The sequence below is a fragment of the Accipiter gentilis genome, chromosome 15, assembly GCF_929443795.1.
Source record: "Accipiter gentilis chromosome 15, bAccGen1.1, whole genome shotgun sequence".
NCBI lineage: Eukaryota > Metazoa > Chordata > Aves > Accipitriformes > Accipitridae > Astur > Astur gentilis.
In genome coordinates, this window is record NC_064894.1 from 22,367,041 (window position 1) to 22,390,957 (window position 23,917).

Sequence of the window (23,917 nt, forward strand, 5' to 3'; positions counted from 1 at the left end):
AAGGACAGAGCTTTACATGAAAAGGGCACTGACTGACATAAAGCTGACGACTAAGAGTGATTATATTCCCTTAAATGAAAATAACTGTCTTTTAGTTAATTAAATGAGCAATTTGTTCAAGATAATTCTGTATTATGAGGAACCTCATCTGTCTGTGTACCAGTAACACCTCTGCAGCTCTGGATAAATACTGGATAAGGAAATAGCATATTCCAGTCTATAATACCTTAAGTCCTGCAGTGGAGAGATCCGTCCTTTTAAGCATCATTGGCAACATTACCCTCAATTTTTACACTTGTACTATTGTTTGGAAATAGTCTCTTTGGAAATAACCTAAATCTACCAGCGGCTGAATTTCATATATGTGATTATAAACTCATTTATTCCTTTCCTTTCTCAGAGTCCCCATTTATACAGGTATACTGCCATAGACAATGAAAGCCGTCATTCAAGCCATATGTGAACGGACACATTTGTTTTACGAACTATTAATCTTTGGCAAACCAACAGGCAGCTATCGTAACGTATTGATCCTGCTAGCTGTCCCTTAAATAAATATAATTAGAGCTTCCTGGGTTAGGTTTAAACTGATATTAGCCAGTCAAAGGACCTGTAAATATTAATCTACACTGACCCCTCCCTCCTGCCCACAGGTGCCAGCTTCACACCATTCTCCAGACGTTTCATAATGGGAAGCTGTCCTGGGGAAAGAACTCAGAGGGTGACACACAAGCAAACAAAATGAGACAAGTGTTCTGGAAATGGTGTTTTGCTACCTCACACGAACTTGAACAAATCCTCTGCTGTTATAAGTTGATACAGCTCTACACTGACTGTGGTGGGGCCATACTGGAAGACACTAGCAAAAGATCTAGATCAACCTCTTAAAACAAAATCAATGTCTTCAGGGAGCAAGCTGCTACTTGAATCTGGGAATGCCAGACATTGAGATATTCAGCATTACTAGTTCTGGCATCAGTAAAAATTAGTGTCCTACAAAAACCTTCCTAATGGAAGGTTAAAGTTAGACCTTCACTGACTAAGTCTCAGAATTTATGTTATTGTACCTGGTTAAGCCTTTTCCAGAATACACAGAGTGGTAGTATGCACTGCTTTCTTTAATGCCAATTCCATAATAGTGATACCTGTGGGAAAAAACAGAGGAGTGTTTATGAGTGACGTCTCAAGTAAAGCAAACTGCCAAATTGGTTTTCAATGCTTTCTGAAAACTTCTCTTAACAATGTCTACCAATACCTTTCACTGACATGGAACAAAATCTGGTCTCATAGAAAACAGTATTGTCATTATTTGATCCAAAATTCAAGGATAGGACCTTTAAGTTTAAAACACTTTCTTACAAGAATGTAGCTGGAACAGCAAATCTCCTAGAAACATGTTATATCTCTTTTCCCTAATGTGCATTCTCTCTCATTTTACTTCATTTGTTGAAAGGGTGCTGGGTTTGATCTACCAAGTTTATTTTATCAGGCTTACCACTGTTACATTTAGAAAGTCCCACAAAGGACTTCTTAGTTGAAAATAACTTGCCAGTGTACCCTATAAATTAGTGTTCAGCCTCCTATGACTAAAAATACTAACATGTCATTCATTCATTCTTCTCTCAGGTGGTAGGCTGACTGACTCTGAATTATTTAGCAGCGTAAGCAGTTCTCATCCACATTTGTCTCCCTTGCTGCTGTCCTGGAGATTACTGCTCCCAAATAGACCTGGAAGAAGGAACACATGCCTGTTGCTCAGGCTCTGTCTGCAGTGCTAAGCCCAACACCTCAACCAAAGACACTAAAGAGGGTATGTTGGTGCTAAGAAAACTGGCTATGCAGTAGATACTTACTGCTTTCCATTGATTTTGCTACAAAAGAAGTGACCTTCAGGAGAAGGGCAGGAGAGCAAGCTGGGGGCAGCTCTTTCTTTACCAGTCATAGCAAAGTTTGCTTGAGTTCATCTGTCAAAGGTGATAGGCCCTGTCTTATAAATTCCACTCAATAGATTTAAAACCTGATTGTGTTAAACCAAATTTGTCTAAGAATGTTATGGACAGTATACTCATGTTCATTTGTTTTTTACTAAAATTAGCTTGAAAACACCATGGCAGCTGTTTTAACTGAACTGCTTCAAAGTTAACACTTGTAGTTCAAGTACATTGCATGTAAACCAAGACTTAACACAGAGGTAACATTTTGCAACTTATTGACCAACTTCACTGAAACTTCTCAAAAGCTTGAAGACATGCACTCTTAAGACACAAGCCCCCCAGCAAATAGTTCATAGAACACATAAACAAAACTTTTCAGCTCATCTCTGCTGTTCCTGGTGATGCCCATTGAAAAAAATCACAATCTTAAGTGTTTGCTCTTGTATAGGACATTGACAGATAAGAACAAAACCCTCAAATGCTTTATATTGACAAAGCTGACTAAAGGCATTAGATACAAATGATGTTGAAGAAAATGTTCATTAGGGTGATTTGCTTAGCCCAGGTAGCTTTGAAAATCTCAGTTGAAATAGTCATTCTGTTTCTGGACAGTCTGTTGTGTGCATTCGGGATTTTACAGCCAAGAAACATAACAGAAAGTGGCTGCTGTTAAACATCATGGCTTTTACTGTTCGCCTGAAGCTGATGAGTCTACATAATACCATTAGATCGCACTTGGACCTGGTGACCTGTAGGGAAGGCCAAAAGTTTCTCCCCTACTTCTTTATTGTTAGTTTTCTTGCCCCCTAGGTGTATTTTTCTGAGGGATGGTGATGTGGTGAACTGACCATTTTTAAATGCCTGTTAAAACTCAGAAGCTCAGATATAGGACCATCTGTTCCTAACAGTTCCCTTTTTATCCATTAAAGTCAGAGTTGGCTGATCAAAGCAAAGTGACACCTCAGGGTGGTTTAGGAGACCAATGGGACCTTTCACTAAATGCCATAATGCTAGGCTGTTGTCCTCCGGTTCACATGCAGCACTGTGTCACCTATGTTGTGAGTTCAAGTCCTAATGTTTTTCAACTACTACTTTTGGTTTAGGAGTATTAAACAGATAGACTTGGGCCAGAGACCTGGCTGTGGAAACTCCTAATGTTTGACAGAGTTCTGACACAAATGCTAAAGGCATAGACATTTTTTATTCTTTCATGAAAATGAAGTAATTTTAGATGTGACACAAGAGGTATTGAACATATACATGTATGGATTCTTTGAAATAACAGCATTTACTTAGTCTTGACATTGCAAAGGTTGTGCATTGAACAGGATGAAAAACAAAATAGAGCTGTAACTGCTTCTTTAACAATGTTATCTGCACTTTTGTCATTGGCCATGTAAGCAAGCAGTTGCCTACGTCTCATTCGAACACCCTAAACCTCCCAGTTTGAATCACATGCCATTTTTTAAATTCTAAAAATAAAACTTCACACTTTCACCACAAATTTGGAATTCCCTCCTGCTAAAGTTGGAGTGGGCCAGAGGCAAGGAAAAGCATTACTTCTTTACATAGATAATATTCAATATCTAAATTATTCAACATCCAAGTCAATATTAATATATTTGGGCTAGAAACAGGAACTGTTGTATGTTTTGGATTCTCAGGTTTCCAGTGGTAGGCAATATACTTGTTCCTGCTCTGGAATGCCCCAAGATATCAGAACTTATCATTGTGACATTTTGTTATGTAGCGAATAGATATTTTCAGTACCTATTCTGTGTGTATTAAAGGCATAGCAGTTACCATTCTGATTTCCTTCGGTGATTTGTGTAGTTGAATTTTTAGTACTAAAAAATACAGCTTTCTAGTCATGACACAGAAGCAATGAAAAAATTATAATCTGTACTTTTCAAGCTCTGTCTGGCATACTTCATACAGTAATAAGGTATGAAGATTTTTATTCTCTCACAAGCCAAAGTCATTAGCTGAATAGCTTATTTTGGGCTCCCTGTTGAGAGTAGTATACCCATCCCAGACACACTGATAACATCTTTAACCTAAAACTTCAAGTACCTTCTTTCTGTCTCTTTATATGTATATGTCTATGTGAAAGTACAGCATATAAGTATTTTACTATTTATATGATTATTGTATAATTAATAAAATGAAACCAGTTATCATAAGGAACTTATTCTCAATTTGTGTAACAAACCTTTTAAAAAACAGCTGAACTGCTTTCCTCTTTTAATTTCAGTGGTTTCTTGTAACATATGTTCCTATGCAACTAGTAGCCCTGATTTTAGCATACACTGACACAAATGATAGCTGATAAGGAAATGATAGGCTTAAGCTGTTCAGGGACTTGCAATAACTTGTTATCATGGGGCCAGCTGCCATATCAGTTTTATTAACCCACTAAATCACTCCTAATAAATAAGATAATAGTTTTCAGACATGATGGATAAAAGCTAAGATTCATCATTGATCAAAGTCTACAAAGAAATTAAATTGTAACTTGAGCTCAAACAGTCTTCTGTGTCTATGGATTGAGCAGTATTCCCAAATACCTGCTCCAGGTAATACATGTACTGTGAAAGTTATAACTGAATTCTAGCAGTGACCAGAGTACGTTCAACATTACCTATACAAAAAGGCAGACTCAGAACCTGCTGCACAGACAACTGTTGCTTATGAAATACTAATCTAAGAAGAGAGCAGTTTGCAGTATATATTGTGTTGGGTCTTCTTGCACTCAGCAGGAATATAGAAAATTTCCCCTACATTAAGCAATCTGGAGTGATTAGCATGGGCGTGAGAGATGAATGAACTTTGTTAACAAAATTTTGTCCAATATGTTGTACCTTCTTGGTCAAATGTTTAAATGAGTGTTTTAGTATTGACACTTTTGTACAAATGGGTTGTTGGATGTAAACACAGAGAGACTCTGACTTGAAGTTCTAGGATTTATTAGATCTGTTTTTAAGTCTCTCCTTCGCCCGGAACTGGAGATGACAAATGCTGCTTGGAATCAGAGAAGGAACTAATATTTGTGTATCTCACACCTTAAAAGAGCACCTGTATCCCACACCTTAGAGCAGGAGTTCTTTCTCAAATCCAGTTCATGCTTGTGAGAATGCTAGGAAGAGCTTGGCCTTGTTTCAGTGCAGGAGAAAAACAATTTCTGTCACCTTGAAGATGATGGAAAAGGTAACTGATTTTCTTTGCTTTCTTTTGACCACAGCCAGGCTCTATCGACACATTACTGTGTATGCATGCAGTGTCCATTAAGGCACTTTACTGGTGGGGAGTTAGCTTTTCTTTGTGAAAAAAGAACGATTCCGTTGGAGGGGAATTGTCATTTTCCTTTCATGCTTTCACAGCCATGCTTTCATACGGCTCAGCAGAGCCCTGGACAATGATGAGAGCTCCTAGGCAATACTGCCATATGAAACATCACTCTTAGGAACAGTTACTACTATTACTGCTCCTACTAATATTATATCAAAATAATGATAGCAACAACAAAAATAAAACATGTCACTACACTACCATGCTTAAAAAAATAGGATTTAATTGCTAGTAAGAAGTGTCTCTTACCAGTCCCAGTATCCCAGCTTTGTTCCACATAGAAACAGCTTACAACATTTAGAGTCCATGCTGACATAAAAACAGAGGGTGACTAGTCATTTACAAAAACTGAGGAACAGCCCCTTAATTTGCTTATTAATTTAATGGAAATACTTCTTCAAATCGCACTTGTGTAACTAACTGCTACCAGGTGAAAACAGAAATTAATTTGCTCCTCAGTGAGCCTGTGGTTCTGAGGGGAATACAGTCCACAACATCAGAGATCGATAAATAGATAATCAAAGATCATTATTTATACTGTCATTTCTCTGTAAGTACTTGCTGCTGTATTCAGTCTTTGAACTGAAGATATTGTCACTTGTGCCTTTTGTGAGGTCCTTTTTTGCACAGCAAGAACAATGTAAATGTATCTTAGTGGAAATGAGAATTGCAGAGGAAAAGTCTCTGAGGAAAACTCCAATGAAAAAAAATAAGGAGAAACAAATGCCAGATGTTCAAACAAAACCTCCTGGTGCCTCATCTCTTTGAGGAAATTGTTCAAGAACAGTTAATCCATATGAAAATATGGCACATAATACCACCAAGGTCAGTAGGGATATGGGATCTGCCGAAGTAATGTTGGGCATGAGGTATCTCTGTGTTAATACTGTTAAACGTCTTAGAAAAAAGGGGAATATAGTGGCACAAGTCCCAACGCAGAGTTATTTTATAGCTAAATTCCCATGTCAAAAACTACATTTGAAACATACTCCTTCACCTAACAGAGGTTGACTTACTGTGCTTTAAATTATGCAGACACATGATATGTTTTGAAAGTTTGGATCCTTATTGGACCTTGTTTATCAATTCATTAGATATGTCAGAACAAAAATACAATGAGCATTTGGGAGACTTTTCCCCTTGTATTATCTCATTCATTCTAACTTGAAAGTGGTTCTCCAAATACGTTGGGTTATGAACCTGACTAAGACTTAACCAAGGCATTGATGGATTAGTAGGTTGTCAATTATTCCTGCACAGATTGTGAATGCCAGTCCTCCTAAAATCTTAAACACAATACCAGCAGCAAACACCCATCTGCAAAGCTAAGTCTACATCAGCTTATGCCTGTAACCATAGCTGAACTTCACTACAACAGACAACACATGAAATCCCTCTTTTCCCCTATAAATAACCTTTCTAATAGTGACTCCCCTCAAACCCCCTCTATTCAGCATCTATAGGTCATCTACAAAAAGAGAAATGAACTTCAGTTCCAGTTTTCCTCTACACAATGCAGATTGTGTACTCTCTCCTGACAAAAATCAATGGATTACAAGTTTGTAAGACTGTGACAGAAACTATGCAAGAACTGTCCTGTGTTAAAAAAGGAAAAATATTCTATGCAGGCTTTATTTCCTTTGGATTTTATTCTTACTAATGATTATTTAAAATAAATATTTGAGACATACTCAAGAAATAGAACGTCCTTGTAAAAATTTGGAATTTAAATTCCTCTCCACCTTCATTTATACTGCAACAAAACCCGAAATTCACAAATGACATCTCCTATGCATTCTTCAGCAAAACTAAGGTGTAATCAACTGTCTATTTCTTACATTTCTAAGGCAGGAAGAAAACCAACATAACATGAAACAACCCCCCAAAATTATAAAAGTAAACAATGTATCTCAGACATTCATAGTATACTGCAAAGCACTTAGGAAAACCACAGTCTTGTAGGGTTTTTTTCCTTTTCAGTCTCCTTTTATTTTGAGTTTTGCTTATAAATTACTGAAAGACAAGAGTAGCTTTGTTTTTCAAGGCTAAGAGGTTCAAAATAAAGAGTTTTCCCAAACAAACAGAATGTTTGAGTTTCTTCTATTACTACCAGTATTCTGGTTTTCTATCTTAGTCATTAGCAAAATGTTTCTTTGCTAATTTTCTGGGTTTTAGTTTTGTTTCAGTTAACCATCAACTCTTTGTGCTTTCTTCTATAAGTCAAGGATAGTTTCATGAATCTTATTCAGTAAGTACATAAACACATCTGTAATTTTAAGCAGGAGAAAAATCCTAGGGTTACTCATGTACTTAAAGGCATGCATCACCTAAAATATAGGCATTAAGGATAAATGTTTAATTTCTGCATACACAGAGAAAGGTGGACACAATATCTATCCTAATTTGCTCCTCATAGCAATACCTTATTTTTAGGAAAACATATTCTGAAATCAATAGAAATATACAGATAAGTATCTGGTCTAAATTTGATTTGAGATTGAAAACCATTAGGTTTGAGGAGAGTTTAAAAGAACTATTTAACTAGTTCTGTTTTATGTTGAATGATATGGGCACACTATTTAGGTTTAATTTTTTTTTTAAACCACATATAGATAAACACTGAAATAACAGTTTAAAGCACAACACTCAGAAAAGCTCAGAGCCAGTCTTGGTTTCAAGCAATACAGAAAACTTTTGTATTTGTGACTCCCCAAACAGGGATAGAAGTTTCCTAGAATTACCTAACTCATAGCTTAACACTAGCAATACCCTAGAGCATTATTTTGACTTCTCTACATTCGTTACATCAATACAACACACAGTTTTTAATTTCATTAAGAAGTAGCATTCCGCTATTAAAAAACAAAATCAGACTGGGGACAATTCATCAATCCTTCCTCAGCAGTCTTGATATCAGGACATAGGAGCGAGGGTGGGTGTAAGGGAATATGTTGTTACCACTGTTCACCACAGTTTTACACTAACTTTATCATGCCCAAAAGCATGATGCCAGAGCCAGAACTAATAAAAATTTCACCATAGGTGATATTTAATTATCTGTGATCTAATCCTACAGCCTAATATTCCACAGCTCAAATATACAAATTAATCAGATACATTATTCATGAAATGACTGCACTACAGGTTGTGTACTTTGAAATTACCCACAACAAGAGCAGACGTATACCTTCTTCTCAATTTAAGACAATGCTTTTTTCTAGTGTCTTTAAATTAATCCATATAGTTATGTAGAGAACACAATGAAAGTTGTTAGGTTTGCAAAAGGCAAATAAAATTGTAGTTAAATTGCACATTATTTATAGAAAGATGAGCAGCTGTAAAAAAGACAGATGTATTACATAATGTTTTTATATATAACATTTTGACATTTATTTGCAACAAATGCATGACTCTCTCTATATAATGACAAGTTTTACAAGCTCAATCAGTTTAATTTTAGAAATTATGCCTGTGGTAATGTTTTCAAACTCAAACTCTGTATCAGTTTCATAAAAGTTATCACTTGCAGCTTGTCATCTGAATAAACCTCCCTGACAGTTAGTATATATTGTGGAGACATGGAAATACATGTCATTCCTAGAATGTATTCTATAAGTGGATACACAGGTAATTGTGCCTTACTTTGAATGGCCCCTTGTTCCAAGCCGCCTTGTGGTAAGGAGAGGGAATTTCTGGCGAATGGTCTAAAGAGAAAGTAACTGTATTAATTTCTAACACTGGTATACTTTCTTAGCAATCTGTTCATAGAAAAATCATAGTGTAAATATATGGTCTAATAACGTAGTCCATGAATAAGTATTTGTGACACTTGCATTGCAACATAAACAATTACGCATGTTTTACACTGCAGGGGTCCTTCCATCCCCGTCCATCTTGCTGTGTATCTCCAGTCTTCCCACCCATAAACTCCTTCCCACCCTTCCCACCTGTTCTTCCTTTCCATTTTCACTTCTACAATTTAAAATCTAGTTTTCTTCACAAGGGTCCTGTTTCATTCAGGTCCCTAAATTACAACTGTATCTTTTGCTTCAGAGATCTAAACAGAACCAGGGAAAGATCTGCCCTCTAGCTAGTTTTCAAAGTCAAACAACTAAAAACAAATTGATTTTTGATTTGAAAAGTGTGATCTGAAGGTTAAAGCAAGCAAATATTTGCCTAACAGGTACTTGTGTGTCGTCCACTATCAAAGTGCTGTATAGTCTTAAACTTATTTATGCTCACCGAAACCCTATGAAAGTTTCTGTTATCTCTATGCTGCACATAAAGAATTCATGTTATGTGATTTAATCCAAGTCAAGCAGAAGATTCTGTCACTGGACTCCTGAGATTGAGATTAATGCCCTAAAAACATTCTACTCTTCCTGTAAAGAATGATGCTTACAGCAAAAGGTTTATTAAGTAAAAAAGTAATTCAGTAATAGAGGTAGGTCTAATAAATACATCTAATAGACAGATCACTGTCAAAACAATATTTAAATGGAAAGTTATTGTCTTCCTCATTTATACTGAAACTGTGTAATGAAAATTAGGCATATACTTTCTCAGTATGTCCAATTCAACAGAAAAAAATTAGTAAGTGAAGATTTTATGAACTGGATTTTAAATCCATTATTATTATTTAATTAAATTAATGCATTTTGCTATGTATGAACAATGACTAGATCAGTGATGTTTAAAAAAAGGTGATCCTTGAAGCATTTTTGGTTTCCTGTTTCACTAACTACTCAGGATTTAATGTGGAGAGCTCACATCTCCCTTTCATTAAATGATTTCAGGATTAATTGTAGGGAAGAGTACAAAAGAGGATGAATCAACAATTTTTCATTCAGGAGCAATCTGTGTTATTAATTTTTATTCCCCTTCTTGTATTGCTTCTTGCGTCACATCTCACTTTACACTGCCTTTAGTATAATTAAAAGTGTCTTCCATGTCAGATGTGGTTTCGTGGAAATAACCCTATTAATGTCATCATCAAAGAGGGAAAAAAAAAGCTCTCGAAGAGAATGCCTTTTTTGTGTGAAATAACAATAAATCAAAGGGAATTTCAGTTTCATTCTCCTAAAGCTGTCATAAAATCCCTTCCTATGGAACAGTGTAGTTAGATTGATTCCATGTACATGAGCAGTAGAAAACATGTGAATTTGAGTCGAATTTTGACACAGGTGTACTAAATTGTGATTCTGTCAAAGAATTAATCTAACAAATTATGAAGGCATTTATTTTTTACCTTCCCAAAAGTTGCAGCACATGCAGGTTCAAGCTTCTCTTTCCTGCAGAAGTCTAAATAATGTGCATAAAGGATGCATCTTGGTAAACAAACTCCTTCACAGACAATGTAGTTTTCTTCCAGCCTGTATAGAGAAAGAAACTGCCAGAGTCAGAAGCAACATGCCATGCCTCCCAATTTTATTTTCCCTCTGGTTTTTGGTACTGCTGTCTTTTTTTAATTTTACTGAAGAATTCCACGAGAGCACACAGATGAGTTTGTCCTGAACAAGAGAGACACTAGAGACTGACTGCACACTTGGTGCTTAGGTTAGTTGCAGAATATGGAAAACCTGGGGCCAGGTCCCTTTTCTTAACTTGTCTTTTTCAATGTTTGCCCTTTTTTTGCTTTATATAAATAATTAAATGGTCATCACCTAAGAGGCAGCCTTGCTTTGAAAATAAGAGCGCGAACTAGACTATGAAAGGCTTGGGTTTAAGTCTGTCATTTGAACAGAGCAGGGGCTTGAGCTTGCATCTTCTGTCCCACCGTATCTTTAACACCGAGGTAATGTCTCATCTCTTCCTACTTTTGCTTTTTTATTTCCACACTGGACCTGAAGCTGTTTATTGACCAAACCATACTGAAAAGCAAAGAACTGTCTTTTTCTGAAGTAGGTACACTTTTATGTAGCTTCCCAATCAGTTTACAGGATACAAGTGCCTAGTGATGGTCATTAAAGTAAAAATTTAAAAACTGAAGTAAAAAACTGGCTGTCTTCACTTGGACTGAACTCTTACAAACAGCTGGGTATTTCACTGTTGTCCTGTTTCTTTTCTTTATCAGTTTACTTTATTTGCTACTCCTGGGATGATGTGCAATAAATTTATTTCTCAAATTACACAAATCTGTAAGAAAATACTTTGTGGTAAATGCTGCATACTGAATAATTTTGCACTGACTCACCAGCCTCAAATACTTACAATTTACACTCAGAAGTCAGATGTAAACTAGACTAAGAAACTGGATAATTTGGATTACTCTCATTTTTCAGTCTGCATTCGGTAACTAAGTTCCCACTCAATGCAACAGTGCTCCTCCCTAATTTCAAGCGTGCCTTAATAGAAGCACTTATCAGTTAATGTCTGCAGAATTTGACCTCTTATTTGGTTAATTTTTTGCCCAGATAAAATGAAGTAAAGTTAGGGCTTCCAAGGATGCTAGAATACAATGTAAAACAATACATCGTAAGGCAGTGAAAATCTAACAGTCATAGCCTTAAAGGATAACTAAAACATCCATTCGCAAATGTAATTCTTAAATAATGTTTCATTTCTACATTTTTTCGATATATTTCATCGACAGCCAAGTACCGTGAGAATCTGACAGAGACTTCTGTTAGATGATAAACCTCTGCCAATTTAAAAAATCAGAAATTTGGGGGTGGATGTCCTTGTTTTTTGTCGAGGCTTATGCAAAAAAAAAAAACCCCAACCAACCCAACTAACCAAGCATCCCACAGATGACAGGTACTTCTAAAAGAACCGTGAGATGCAACCCTCCTAGCCGGCTCAGCTTTTTAAGAAACGTCCCTTTGGGCCTGACGGCCACACCGGCTCGGAGGACCCGGGGTCTCCCCCCCGAGGGGCCGGGCCCGAGGCCCCGGAGCCCGGGGGGCTCCGCCACCGCCGGCCCCGCAGCGCGGCCGCCCCGGGGCGGGGGCGGGCAGCGGGGGCTCGCCGCCGGCGCCGGAGCCCTACCATTGCAGGGTGAGCTGCGTCTGCTTCTTCTTGTCCTTCATGATCTGCGTGATGCTCTTCTTCGCAGACGTGCTCTGGTCCGCGGCTTTTAGTGCGCCGTCGCCAGCACCCGCATCCTCTTCTTCCGAGGAGAGGGCTTCGCTGGTGAAGCGTGTTTCTGAGCGCCGGGGGGGGAACAAGAAGAGATACCCAAGGGCATCGTTACGGTCCGGCAGCACGCCGCCCTCCTCCCGACGCGACTGCGGCCCCGCAGGCGCCCGTTTAACCGGCCGCCCTGCCCGCCGCTGCCTGAGGGGACGGGCCGGGCCGAGCCGAGGCCCCGCAGCCGCCTTACCCCGCGTCCCCGCCGGATCCCGCGCAGCAGCGACGGTTCGGGCGCCTGCCGCACCTGCCCTGCCCGCGGGCTGAAAAGGGAACGCTGCCGGCACCCCGCCTCTTACCTGCCTTGATGCCGGCGGGCAGCGCCGGCTCCGGGAGCCGCCTCTCGGCGCCCGCCGCGCCGCACAGCCCCTCCGCGGCGTAGGGCAGCAAGCCTCGCCCCACCAAGCCCGCGTAGCGATCCTCCTGCGCGGCGGCGGACACCTCCTGCGCGGCCGGGAGGTGCAGGAAGGCGTCCTCCTGCTCGGGTCCCTTGGCCATGCTCCTCACCGGCGCCTCCCCTGACCCGCCATGGGCGGCGGCAGGCGACGGGACGGGACGGGGCGGACGCGGCGGCGGCGGCGGCGGCGGCAGCGGCGGCCTTAGGGAGCGGAGGGCGCCGGCTGGGGCATGGGCCGCGCCGGCCGTTTGCGCGGGGCTGTGGCGCCTCGGCGGGAGACGGTGTCAGCCGAGCGCCGGCAGCGTGAGGGGAGGAGAGGCGACGACGCGGGGGAGGCGGCGGGGGACAGGTGTTGCCCTACGGCGCCTTCCAGGGAGGCTGCATGGCTCCCCTGCGGGCTGAGGCGGCCGGGCCCGCGGGCGCCACTCCCTCCTCACGGCAGCTCCCCCGCGCCCGCGGAGGGGGGCTCCGCCTTCGATGGGGTCCCGGAGGTCGCCGTCGGGCGGCAGCGGGGAGGTCTGCCGGCCCCTGCCGCCCGCCCTCCGCCCTGCTCAGTCAGGCCGGTCCCGCCTGGCCGGGAGGGGACGGGGCATGGCTTGAAGGCCCGGGGACGTTTAGGGGAGCCGGCCCGGAGCGGATCTGCTGGGGGCTTAATGATTAACTCCCGCCGGCGGTGGCTCTCGCTTGCGTGAGGGAGTAGCGCTCGGCCCGCCGGCCCCAGCGCGGCGAAGGCAAGGGGGCGGCCGCGGGGGCTCTGCCGTCCCCTCCGGGTGAGGGCGAGGGGTGGCCGACGGGGTCCCTGCTCCTGGCAGCAGCCGCTTGGCCGAGAGGGGCAGCGGCCGTGGCTGGCAGGCCCCTGGGCACCGTCTCTCACCGTCAGTATTCCGTTGTTTCCTAGCGTAATTTGGTGGGTGTCGGAGCAGAACATCTTGATTTTGTACGAATAAATAAATCACGCTGATCTGGCAGACGGTGGCTTTGCTTTTCGCTCTATTTCAGCGTGCTGACTGACAGGGATGGCGGGGGGCCGTCACAGAAAGATGGCCCCTGCTTTTTCCAAAGTTGTCAGCAGGATGGAAAATTAGGGCGATCACTGCAACATCCACTGTTCTAATACATCCTCGTTACAGCAAAGTCCTGGGCGTTGTGCTCCTTCCAGAAAAGGGCTGGGAAATCGTAGTATGGCTTGTGGTGGCAAGCAGCCCTGACATGCTGTATCAGAGGAATGTTAGAGGCATTCTTCTAGCCATCAAGTAGCATTGGGCTGTCACAGACACAACCTTGTTCTTCCTTCTACTCTCTTCCAGTCTTCTGTTGCGCCTCAAGTCATTGATCCCACCAGCAGTACAAAGCAGCAGAATATTACCACTTCCACTCCTGCACAGATGCGTCATCAGACCAGCTATCAGCTGTCGCAGCCGTATTCAGCAAAGCCCCAGGTGTGGCCATAGCTGCCAAAAGGCCCCAAAACACATTGTACGTATGAATGACGGGCTTCAGAAATGAAGAAGACCTGTGAGAGAGTCCCAGAGTCAGGCCATTAGCCTGAACTTTCTGCTGCTTCTACTTACACCTCTTCCCTTAACTGTGTAAAATATGTTTCCTTCCTTACTGGTTACTCCGTCCAAACATTTCTTCACTGTTAGCATGTTCCCTTCTTACTTCATATGTGACGCTGTACATGACTTTGTCCATATGCCTATGTCCATACATGACTTTGTCAGCACATCAGTTCTTAGCGTAACTCGCTGAGACAGTTCAGCTTCAGGTTTCAATAGCTTTGTTTTTGAGGTTACGGTAAAAGTGCATTTGTCCCTCTGACTTCTCTGTGACTTTAGGCTGACCCAAGTGCTTCAGAATTTGGCCCATGAGGATCAGTATTTCTATGGTATAAGAGAACCTCCCAGCTACTAACTGTTGTGTTGAATCTTTTGTGAGCAAAATCCAATGTGTCATTGTCTTTTTGGTAATATACAGCTAAATGTAGTTATTTGTTGCATAAGATCAGGGTTCTCCTTTGCTATGATGTCAGAATATCCTCAGTGACACTAATGAATTCTAGCCATCATCAACACAGGGATTAACTGAGTGAGGGGTCCGGTCCAGGGACCAGCTAGTTTCCGCCCTGGGGCAACAACCATTTGTAGTCCCTTCCTGTCCCTTCTGAGGGCCAGGCACTCATTTAATTAGCTTTACCTAAAACTGATGATGATTTTAAGAGCTTTTTCAGTAAACAGAAGTTCTCCTTGGACCTAGTAACCTGTTCTGGCTCATACAAACCATCTCCTACTTGTTCTCTCAAAGCCAGTGAAAGATTGTTGTGTGGTGTTACCAGCTTTGTATAAAAATAAGCTTATGTTTGCAGTAGTAAAGAAAGAAAAGTGGATAGGCCAGTGCTCCTAAGTAAACACATAATGTTTAAAGCATGCACAAGAACAGGTACATCATCCAGTGCCAATATCTGAGCAAACATATCTACTCTATTATTAATGGAAATAAGGGATTTTTTTTTAATAAGTAATATACAATAAATGAAATATAAAATATTTCCCTCTGACAGGGGACAGACAGTGCTCTTTAATAAAGTCAAATTGTTTTAAAAAGGTTCTATATGAAATCATTGGCCATTAAAGTGGTTTATAGGACAGAAAGATTAATCCTAGCAAGCAAAGGGGAATTGTGGTGTTTGAACTGTTTGCTTATGTAGCAACAAAACAGCCAAATTCTTTTGCTTTATGGAAAATATTTTTCTATAGTTGGAGGTTGGTGCTGTGTCTGTTTACAGAATCATAGGGACTGCTGCTCAGCTGAGCCAGCCTATGACTCTTGTTCTTATGGGCCTGTCCCTCCTATTGATACTAATGCTGTAGGTGTGTTTGGCAATATGGACATACAGTCTTCAAGTTCAGTATCTTATCCTCTGCCACTTATTCCTGACGATGTTCTTGAAATTTTTGCTTATTCTCTCATTCTCTTGTTCAGCCTCATTTTCACAGTCATGAACCATAGTGCTGAAGGACTTAATGGACTGATAGAGATCATCTTGTCCATCCCATCCCTTCCAGTGGAAACAAGGCAGGATTACAGACAGGTATATGCCATACCTCTATGATTCCCCAAACTGTTTGTCTCACTTGTTCTTAAAGATCTCCAGTGATGGAAGGTCACATCATTCCCAGATTATCTGTCAATGAAAAATGTTCTTAGTGTCAAACAATCTCCCTTCAGCTTGTGTCCATTGCTTCTTTTTTTCTGCCGAAGAACATGATTACTCTTTTTCTATTTTCATCACATTTTCAGTATTTGAGGACTGTTGTCCTGTCTCCTCTCCAACTCTCCTGTCATTTCATTACTAAAAAAACCCCCAGTATGATTAAATTGACTGTACCAGTTCCTTGCATCTCCTTGTGTCTTCCAGTGTTGCGCCTGCCTCCCAACTTTTTTCAACTTAGTTTTTTCTCTTTACTTGAACTCACCATGGAAGATTTCTTTTCCATTCCTCAGAGTATACCTACTCAGCAGTCACCATGTCATGCTTTGCTCTCAGGGATTTCTTGGAGTAGTTTTAATTGTCACATTTCTGGTACCTGCATGGTACATCTGTGGCATTTTACCAGCACCTCTCCCAACATGGACTGCCAAACCCAGCCAAAAAACCCAGGGAGTTGTCCGCAGGCTTGCAGACTCGAGTAATTTTCTTTGCCGCTTTGCAATTTTCTTTCTAACTTCCTTAAAAATCATGATATCTTCAGACTTTTGGAAATACAACAATTTCCCTAGCTTTGGTCTTCATCTTCTGTCTTATTTCATCCCTCATTACCTTCTTTCAGACCACTCTTGCTTCCATCCAGTTCCTACGGTTCTCTTTGTACCATGTTGCTTCCATTTTCAAGTCCATTTACTAGTCTGTTGAGCCAGACTTCAACTCTGCCTTCAGTGACACCTTTGCTATTATTTTTGTTTATTTGCCTGACTTCCCTAGAGCCTTTGTCTCACTAATGCATTCTGAAGTATCTATTCCAGCATAAGCAAACCATCACAAGTCTATCTTTTGTTTACTGGACCTCAGATGTAAGAAGTTGTCACACCTGCCTATTGAAGGTGTTGATTTGAAGCAACTGAAAAAGTCCCTTACAAAATAACTAGCACACTGTGAACTACTCTTTTACCTCAAGGAGTTAATTCTGAGTTTTCTGTTGTTTGATGTAATCTCAGAAGCATTCATCCTGATGGAAAGGTCATATTTCATATAAACAAAACATTCTGCTTTCATTATCGGTTAACATTCTTATCCTTGTACTCTCTTCCAAGGCTAGCATCATGGCTAGAAAAGTGCTCTGAGTCCTTTTCAGCAAACATCTCTGAGCTGCAAACCCAGAATTTTCAAAATGGGTTCCATGCTAGGAATAAATATTCAGGATCTAACTCAAGTTGTAAGCTGTTGTCCATCTATAGCCTCAATGTGCTTAGAAGAATGGACTTTAGGACTAACCCTCCAGGAGCAGGGAGTGCTTTTCTCCCTGCATTGTGCGCAAATCAGCACAGCAGCACCTAACAAATAATGCAGTAGATGGGGAGAATATCCTGGTACTTGAACTGATTACAGGTAGATGTTCTGTAGGTGTTTTAGGGGTCAAAGCAGCATAATTTTAGAGCAAGATACTTCATATTTTGCCTAAAAAAATAGGTATTTAAGCTAGTAATGCCATAAGAAAGAAAAGCCCTTCCCAAAGGCTAAATCTGATTCTCATCTTTGTTTCGAACACTTGCTGTCACAGCTGAGAAGAGGTAGGTTTCAAGTTCCCCAGGAAGCTGGGAACACGGCTCCCATCCTGTATTAGTCAGGAGGTTGGTTTCTGCTAAGCAGTGCCTTAGAAGTGGGGATGAGAAACACTATTTCAACATTTCCTGACACTAGAATCAAACAGTACTGTGCGGTGCTGAACTGCTTGGAGATGAGGCCAGGGAGGCTCAGGGTAGCTTGTGGTGGCCTAGGGTATCATTTTCTTTTTCTCATCGTTAGCTCCAGATTTGAGCTCTTGGTGACAATTTATTGTTTGGTACAGGCTGCAGAGGAAAGTGAGCCAGAGGGCACTGGGACCTCCTTGTCCTCTTCTCCTGTTCCTGGGATTAAGAGACTGACTATTCCAGCGCACAACCTCTCCCTACCTCAATCCTCTTTTGAGATCCACACACCCTCCCTGACTGGCAGTTCTGCATACTTTAGCTCTTTGCTGGAGGAAAGGAAGGACACAAAAAGCTAAGGCAGGTGGACAATCCATCTTACCCACCGTTTGAACCCTCTGCTGCTGGAGTGGACAGTCCACCCAAGATGTCTGATCTCAGCCTTTGGGAGACAGAAGGGAGGGGGCAGATGCAGAGCTGGGCTAGCTGGAGCCATAAGTACCATGGACATTGCAGCACTGCTAGTGCCTAGGAATTTTTATTATCATTTGGTGGTGTGTCCATTGAGAATTGGGATCCTATCGATATTGCTTATTACTGAGTGAAACCTAAACTACGAAGTAGAACTGTTAAAACATATATCCACATACGTCTGTTATTATTTTCCTCTTCAAAAATTACACTTTTATATATATATATATATATATATAGTTGCAATCATGGTATTTGTCCCTGGACATGAAGTATAGGATACGACTTGCTTAACTTTTTCTCAAAGTTAGTTTTCTGAGTCTAATCTGGTCACCTCAGTCTCCCTTTACAGTCAGTGGAGAAGAAAAGGTGTCTCCCAGGAATAATTCACACCAGGCATATTACCCACTGAAACAAATCATACTCTTGTAAAGCTGTTTCTCTTCCTTGTCTGCACTGTGAGCCTAGAAGTTTTGCTTAGTTTTAGGTGAATTTTGTAATGGTGTAATCCCACCAAAATTCAACAGATTCTGTTATACATCCTGGAGTAAATAAATGCTCAGATATATGTGCTCTGCAGCTCAGTAGAATCATTGTTCGTAATTTATGTGTGAAATATCTTTTATATTGACACTCAGGTATTGGACCATGTCGTCTTACTGCAATATTCCTTTTTCTTGTTGCCAACGCAGCACATTGAAACAAAATGCTTTCAACTTTACTTAGATCAGCGTGACTTGCCAGTAACAACAATTTACTTGAGGGATTCTGTGTGTTGAACTGAAAAAGGTTTGGAAGATAAATGCAGCAATAGAAATACAATTTGTTATTGATTTGTTCCTGTGTAATTTCATGATGTTTACGCAAGTGTTGGAAACTGTTCCACTTCGTATCTTCCCCAGACTAATGAACTACATAGAAGCTCTGATATGGTGTTAATGTCAGGACTGTTTGGTAGACCCTAACACCTATTTCTTTCCAAACATGCTGACAGGACAATAACAGTACAGTACGGTACATACCAGTATTCCACAAGGAAATAATAAAGTAATTTCTCATTATCATCAGTCTGTCATTCTCTCTGCCTTGACGTAGCATGAATCTAGCTCTTTCCAAAGCTCCATTTCTCATTTCCTGTGACTCATTACAAGGAGCAGTTTTAACTGCCAACACTTCAAACAATACAGCTTTCCCATTGGGTTTTTTTTTTTTTGGTCCTTGCTACATTTCAGTGGTTACTTTTTGTAAGTATTTTGCTCTTGAGAAAAAAAACAGTGCACTAAGCTGAAAGTGCATTTAGACCTGCCACTGCCGATGCCTTTTGAAAGGATATAGCCAGGAAGAGTTTTTTAATCACACAAATTTATTTAGGGAAATATCTATCCATGAATTAAAGGGTCAAAGCATTGAAGCATCCTCCATAATCTTAGGTTTATTGTTTCCAATAGTTATCCAGTCATTCCTTTTGATAAACTAATTGTCATGATGGCTTTAGATCATCACTCGCTATAAGAAAAATTTCTTTGCCTTTGCGTGTTTATTGCAGCTTTTTCCTGAGCCCTTCCCAAGGTGTTTATACCTCAGCAATGTTTTTGAAATAATTTTTCTAAACATTTTATTTAGTTCTGGTGGTGGAGGAGGATGTTGCTGCCACAGAGTGCTGTGACTTCTCTGGAGTTTGAAGAAAAAAGGAGGTGGGGAGAGTTGCAAAGGGGTGGGCATCAGGCAAAGAAACGGCCATCCTCAACTGTGGGGCCAGGGGCTTCTGCTCTCAGTGGGGAAGGGAAGGAGCATCCTTCACCGCCCAGCGGGGCCAGCCCAGCACCTGCAGCCGGGGAGTACAACCTGCACGGGTGCCTTTGCCCTCAGCAAGCTCTGTGAGCCCCGCTGCTAGTCCCAATGGCATAAAATCACACAGATATGGTTGAATATTATCTGTGCAGCCAAGAGATAATGTTCAAAATTATGGAACTGTAGCCATCCTGTGCTACCCAGGGGGACGGCGGTGCAGCCCCATGCTATGCATATGTGTGTGTGTGTCTACCCAAACATACCACAAGTCAACAAACTGATTACCCAAAGGATGCTATTGCCCCCACGCCTGACTACCCCCACCTTCTTTTTTTAAGTTCCCACTGTGTCTTATTAACAATTTCACAGCCTGTATTATATCACCCTGAGCTTTTGAGTTTGTTTTCATAATGCTGAAAATCTTTTCCCAACCTGGTGCTGAAAGGGTCCACAAATCTTGGCCTGCCAATAACTATATGAGCAGTGTCAGATCTGTGAAAGCAGAGGCTTGTCTGACAAGTTGTTTCAGCATAGAAGCTTAGGGTTCCCTTTATGAGGAACAAATTCTGGTATCCAGTAGATGGTGATGTTTAATAATGTATTTCCTGCTCCATCTCCAGCTGATAAAGCCAGACATGTCTGTCTGTCTTTATCTTCCAGTATTTTACTTGCTTCCCTTTCTTATGATCTTTAAATGAAAACCCATTCTGTTTTGTATAGAAGTGGACACTTCTGGTTTTCTCCCCAATGAACAAACTTCAAAATACATGAACTGTTGGTATATGTTTGTATTACACTAATCCCTTCACAGTTCACGTCTCTATCCTCTACAAACACAGGGAGACTCCACACTCTGTAGGTAGTCAAGGTAAGCGGCAGGTGGGGACTTCACAGTCTGACCTTACGGAGCTACATGGAAGTAAAAATTTCCCATGCTTACCTCTCTCTTGATTTGATGTTAGACAGTTATCTCAGGTTACTTATCTTGGTTTTAAAACACTGTTTTTCAGTACATATTCTTTTTTCCTTTGCCAAACTGGAAGAAAATGTTTGTATTCATATAAGTGCATGCTCCTACAAGCTTGCAGGCTGACAAGCCACTTCACTATTCATGTATTTGCACTGTGCTTTGGTGGGCAGCATCCAGGGAAAAAAAAGTAAGAAGGCCAGCCAAGTTTTTCACTGGGCAGCTATACAAACATCTCCAGTTTCCCTGTGAATGATCCAAGAATAGAGCTGAGGTTAGAGGATATGTTCACCCTTGAAGAAGTGGTTTTGAGAGTTTCTACAGATACTCCAAACAGCTCTATTAGCAACACTTGTTCTTGTATATCCAGCCTATCTGCAAATAACTGCTAAATAGGTGCTAACAGAAGCAAACCACTAAAGTCAAGGGACTATTCTCTTTATGTAAAGCTGTGTCCCAAAGGCTCTACCACCAGTTCGGTACAGCTCCCTAAAGTGCTGGTTCACAGACAGCTCACCACTGCCAAAACCAGTTTGTTTTCCCCTTCTGTGTCTCTCTGTCCACACTATTCCTGGCCACACACTCGCCCTGCTAACTTTTTGCCAGCTTCAGCACTTGTCAGACACTTCTGTGTCAGTTTAATTCACTGAAAACACAATCAGGAAAAAGCAATTAAGAGCTTTCTGACATTTCAATGAGTTAAATGAGCCAGGGAGTGTTGATGAGAGCCAGAGTGTGGGTGGGACGGAACAGCTGGGACTGAGGGAAATAGAAGGAGGATGGGGTAGGATAAAGGAGAGAGAGGGTATGTGAGAGTGGAGCATTTCTTTACTGCTGCAGTGGTAAAATCTGCTGAACTGCCTGTAGAACCACAGACCTCTTCATAGTTGTTGTGGGTGATGTACATCTGGTAAAAGTTTTTGGGTTTGCTTTTTTTTTTTTTTTTTAATATATGTGCAGCCTTCTTTGAACAAATGATTTCATGCAGTTACTGTGCAACTTTATAGTTCTGTAATGTATAACTAACCTCTTCCTTTTTAAATATTTGCTATAACTGGCTGTATCTGAGTCTGGTGTTCTGTTGCTTTGGGTAATTCTGTTTTTCACTCCAGAGAAACTTTTTGTTTCTTGAGATTGATTAGCCACAGTCTACAGAAAGCCTCAAGGACAGACAGGGCCTTCATTTAGAAGTTGCTCAGGCCCTCAATTAACCTGGAAACAAGAGCAGTGCTTGTCCTTTTGTGTATTCCTATCCCTAGCACATGGTCTGTATTGAGATGCAGGGGTGAGGCTTTGAAGTTCTAATAATACTAGCAAGTGTTTTCTAGGGATAGGAATGGAGTGTTTGCAGTCACCTGTCCCTGATTGTCACTGACAAAATGGTGCTTGACAGAAATGAATATATTGTAGCCAATTATTTTTAAATTCTGGGACAGAAGAAAAAATTATGTTTTTCTGCATGATGTATTTGGACAATATTTTTAAAAACACTTTTTATATATATTACACTTAATGACAGACAATGTCAGAGCAATTCAATGCCTGATCCAGAGGCAATAGTATTCTGCCTGCTGCTTTCAATGGGCTCTTGATTAGGTCCTTATTTGCTAAGTAAACAATAGATACAGGTTGAGTTTGTCGCATGTACACAATCACAGAAGTATTGCGCTCTAAGTAAAACCACAAGTTCTTGCCTGTAACAGATTCTGGAACCTGCTCAGGAGGAAAATGAACGCCGATATCTGTCAGAGAAGTGATGTTGCTTACTGTCAAAGATCTCTTATCTTCAGCCACAAAGCGGTCACGCTGTTTTCAGAGCTTCTGAGCGTGAATACTGGCTGAAGACAAGATTCCTGGGGCAGTGGTCAGAAACCCAGCCATTCTGTGGGGAGGGCACAGGGTGAAGCCTCACATGCCAGAGAGGACTGAGAGATCTGCATTGATATGGGTTGCTTGGTGAAGGGATAGTAGATATGCTCAGTAATGGTCCGGTTCCTGGTGGGCAGGGTGCTTTCCAAACCACTGGTGTTAAATAAGCAAGCTTGCTTATTTTACGGACCAAGCCAAAGGAGGCTGAGTATCTCCTCTGCCCCAGCCAGCCTCAGCCGGTCCTTCTCTTCTCCCAGAACACCTTCAACACCACCTGTTCAACCTGCTACATGTTTTGGAAACAGCAGAAAGGTCTTTGCTGTGTCTTTTATCAACAGATGAAGCGAACAGAACATTTGTGCGGGATTTATCAGTACATCCCACTGCAGTCTGAACTAATGTGTGCTCGAGTTAATGGCGTACTGAAGGGATGGGTGGGTTATTATGATGGTACTCAGCAAAGGGTGCTGTAAGAGACAGGTCTTATTACTTGCTTCTAGCATGCCTGATTTGCCCTTGGAAAAGTCACCTGCTCTGTCTGTAAAATAAAGTTAAATAGTTCCTTGGGTTCAGTTAGCCTGTAAATCTTTTGGGGGAAGAACTGTGTCTTCTTGTGCGTAGTGCCTAGTACACTACAGATGCTTATAGTCTCTAACTACAGAAGTATTACAAGTAATAGTATATGCTGATATTTATGAAAAGGGCCATTAAAATTATATTGCACATGACAGAGAAGTTCTTAATTTTGTATAAGCGTAGTTTTTTCTGAGTTTTCCCTACAACTCTCCTATTATTCTTTCTAAGGACTCCACAAAAGATTCTCCCATAATACTTCTATTTCAACAGTAAGGGCAATCCCACAAAGAACTTTGTTGATCTCATAATACTTTCTATTTTGGGGTAAAAAATTATAAGATGTGGTAATGAAGACCAGCCTTTGGTCTTTATCTAGCTATATTTTTAATTTTTCTTATATATGTGTACAAACTTGCAGAAAACAGACATGGATTTATCTCCTCGTTTATCTAAATTCCAATCAAATGCTACTGCTACACTTCATTAAAAACAAGGCACTTGGACATGCACTGTTTACAAATGGGAAATAAC

The 23,917-nt window shown here is 41.1% G+C and overlaps 1 protein-coding gene across 1 annotated transcript in view; it reads right to left on the bottom strand.

Moving 5' to 3' along the window:
• The window catches only part of RFX6 (regulatory factor X6), a 37,809-nt gene extending 24,841 nt beyond the window's left edge, over positions 1 to 12,968 (bottom strand). Inside the window, exons 1-5 of the mRNA XM_049817733.1 lie at positions 12,710 to 12,968; positions 12,270 to 12,426; positions 10,531 to 10,654; positions 8,925 to 8,986; positions 1,068 to 1,145 (exon numbers count right to left, since the gene is read on the bottom strand). Of these exons, the coding sequence (XP_049673690.1) occupies positions 1,068 to 1,145; positions 8,925 to 8,986; positions 10,531 to 10,654; positions 12,270 to 12,426; positions 12,710 to 12,908 (620 nt within the window). The 5' untranslated portion in view covers positions 12,909 to 12,968. The remainder of the gene's footprint in view (positions 1 to 1,067; positions 1,146 to 8,924; positions 8,987 to 10,530; positions 10,655 to 12,269; positions 12,427 to 12,709) is intronic.
• Between the last annotated feature and the right edge of the window lie 10,949 nt (positions 12,969 to 23,917).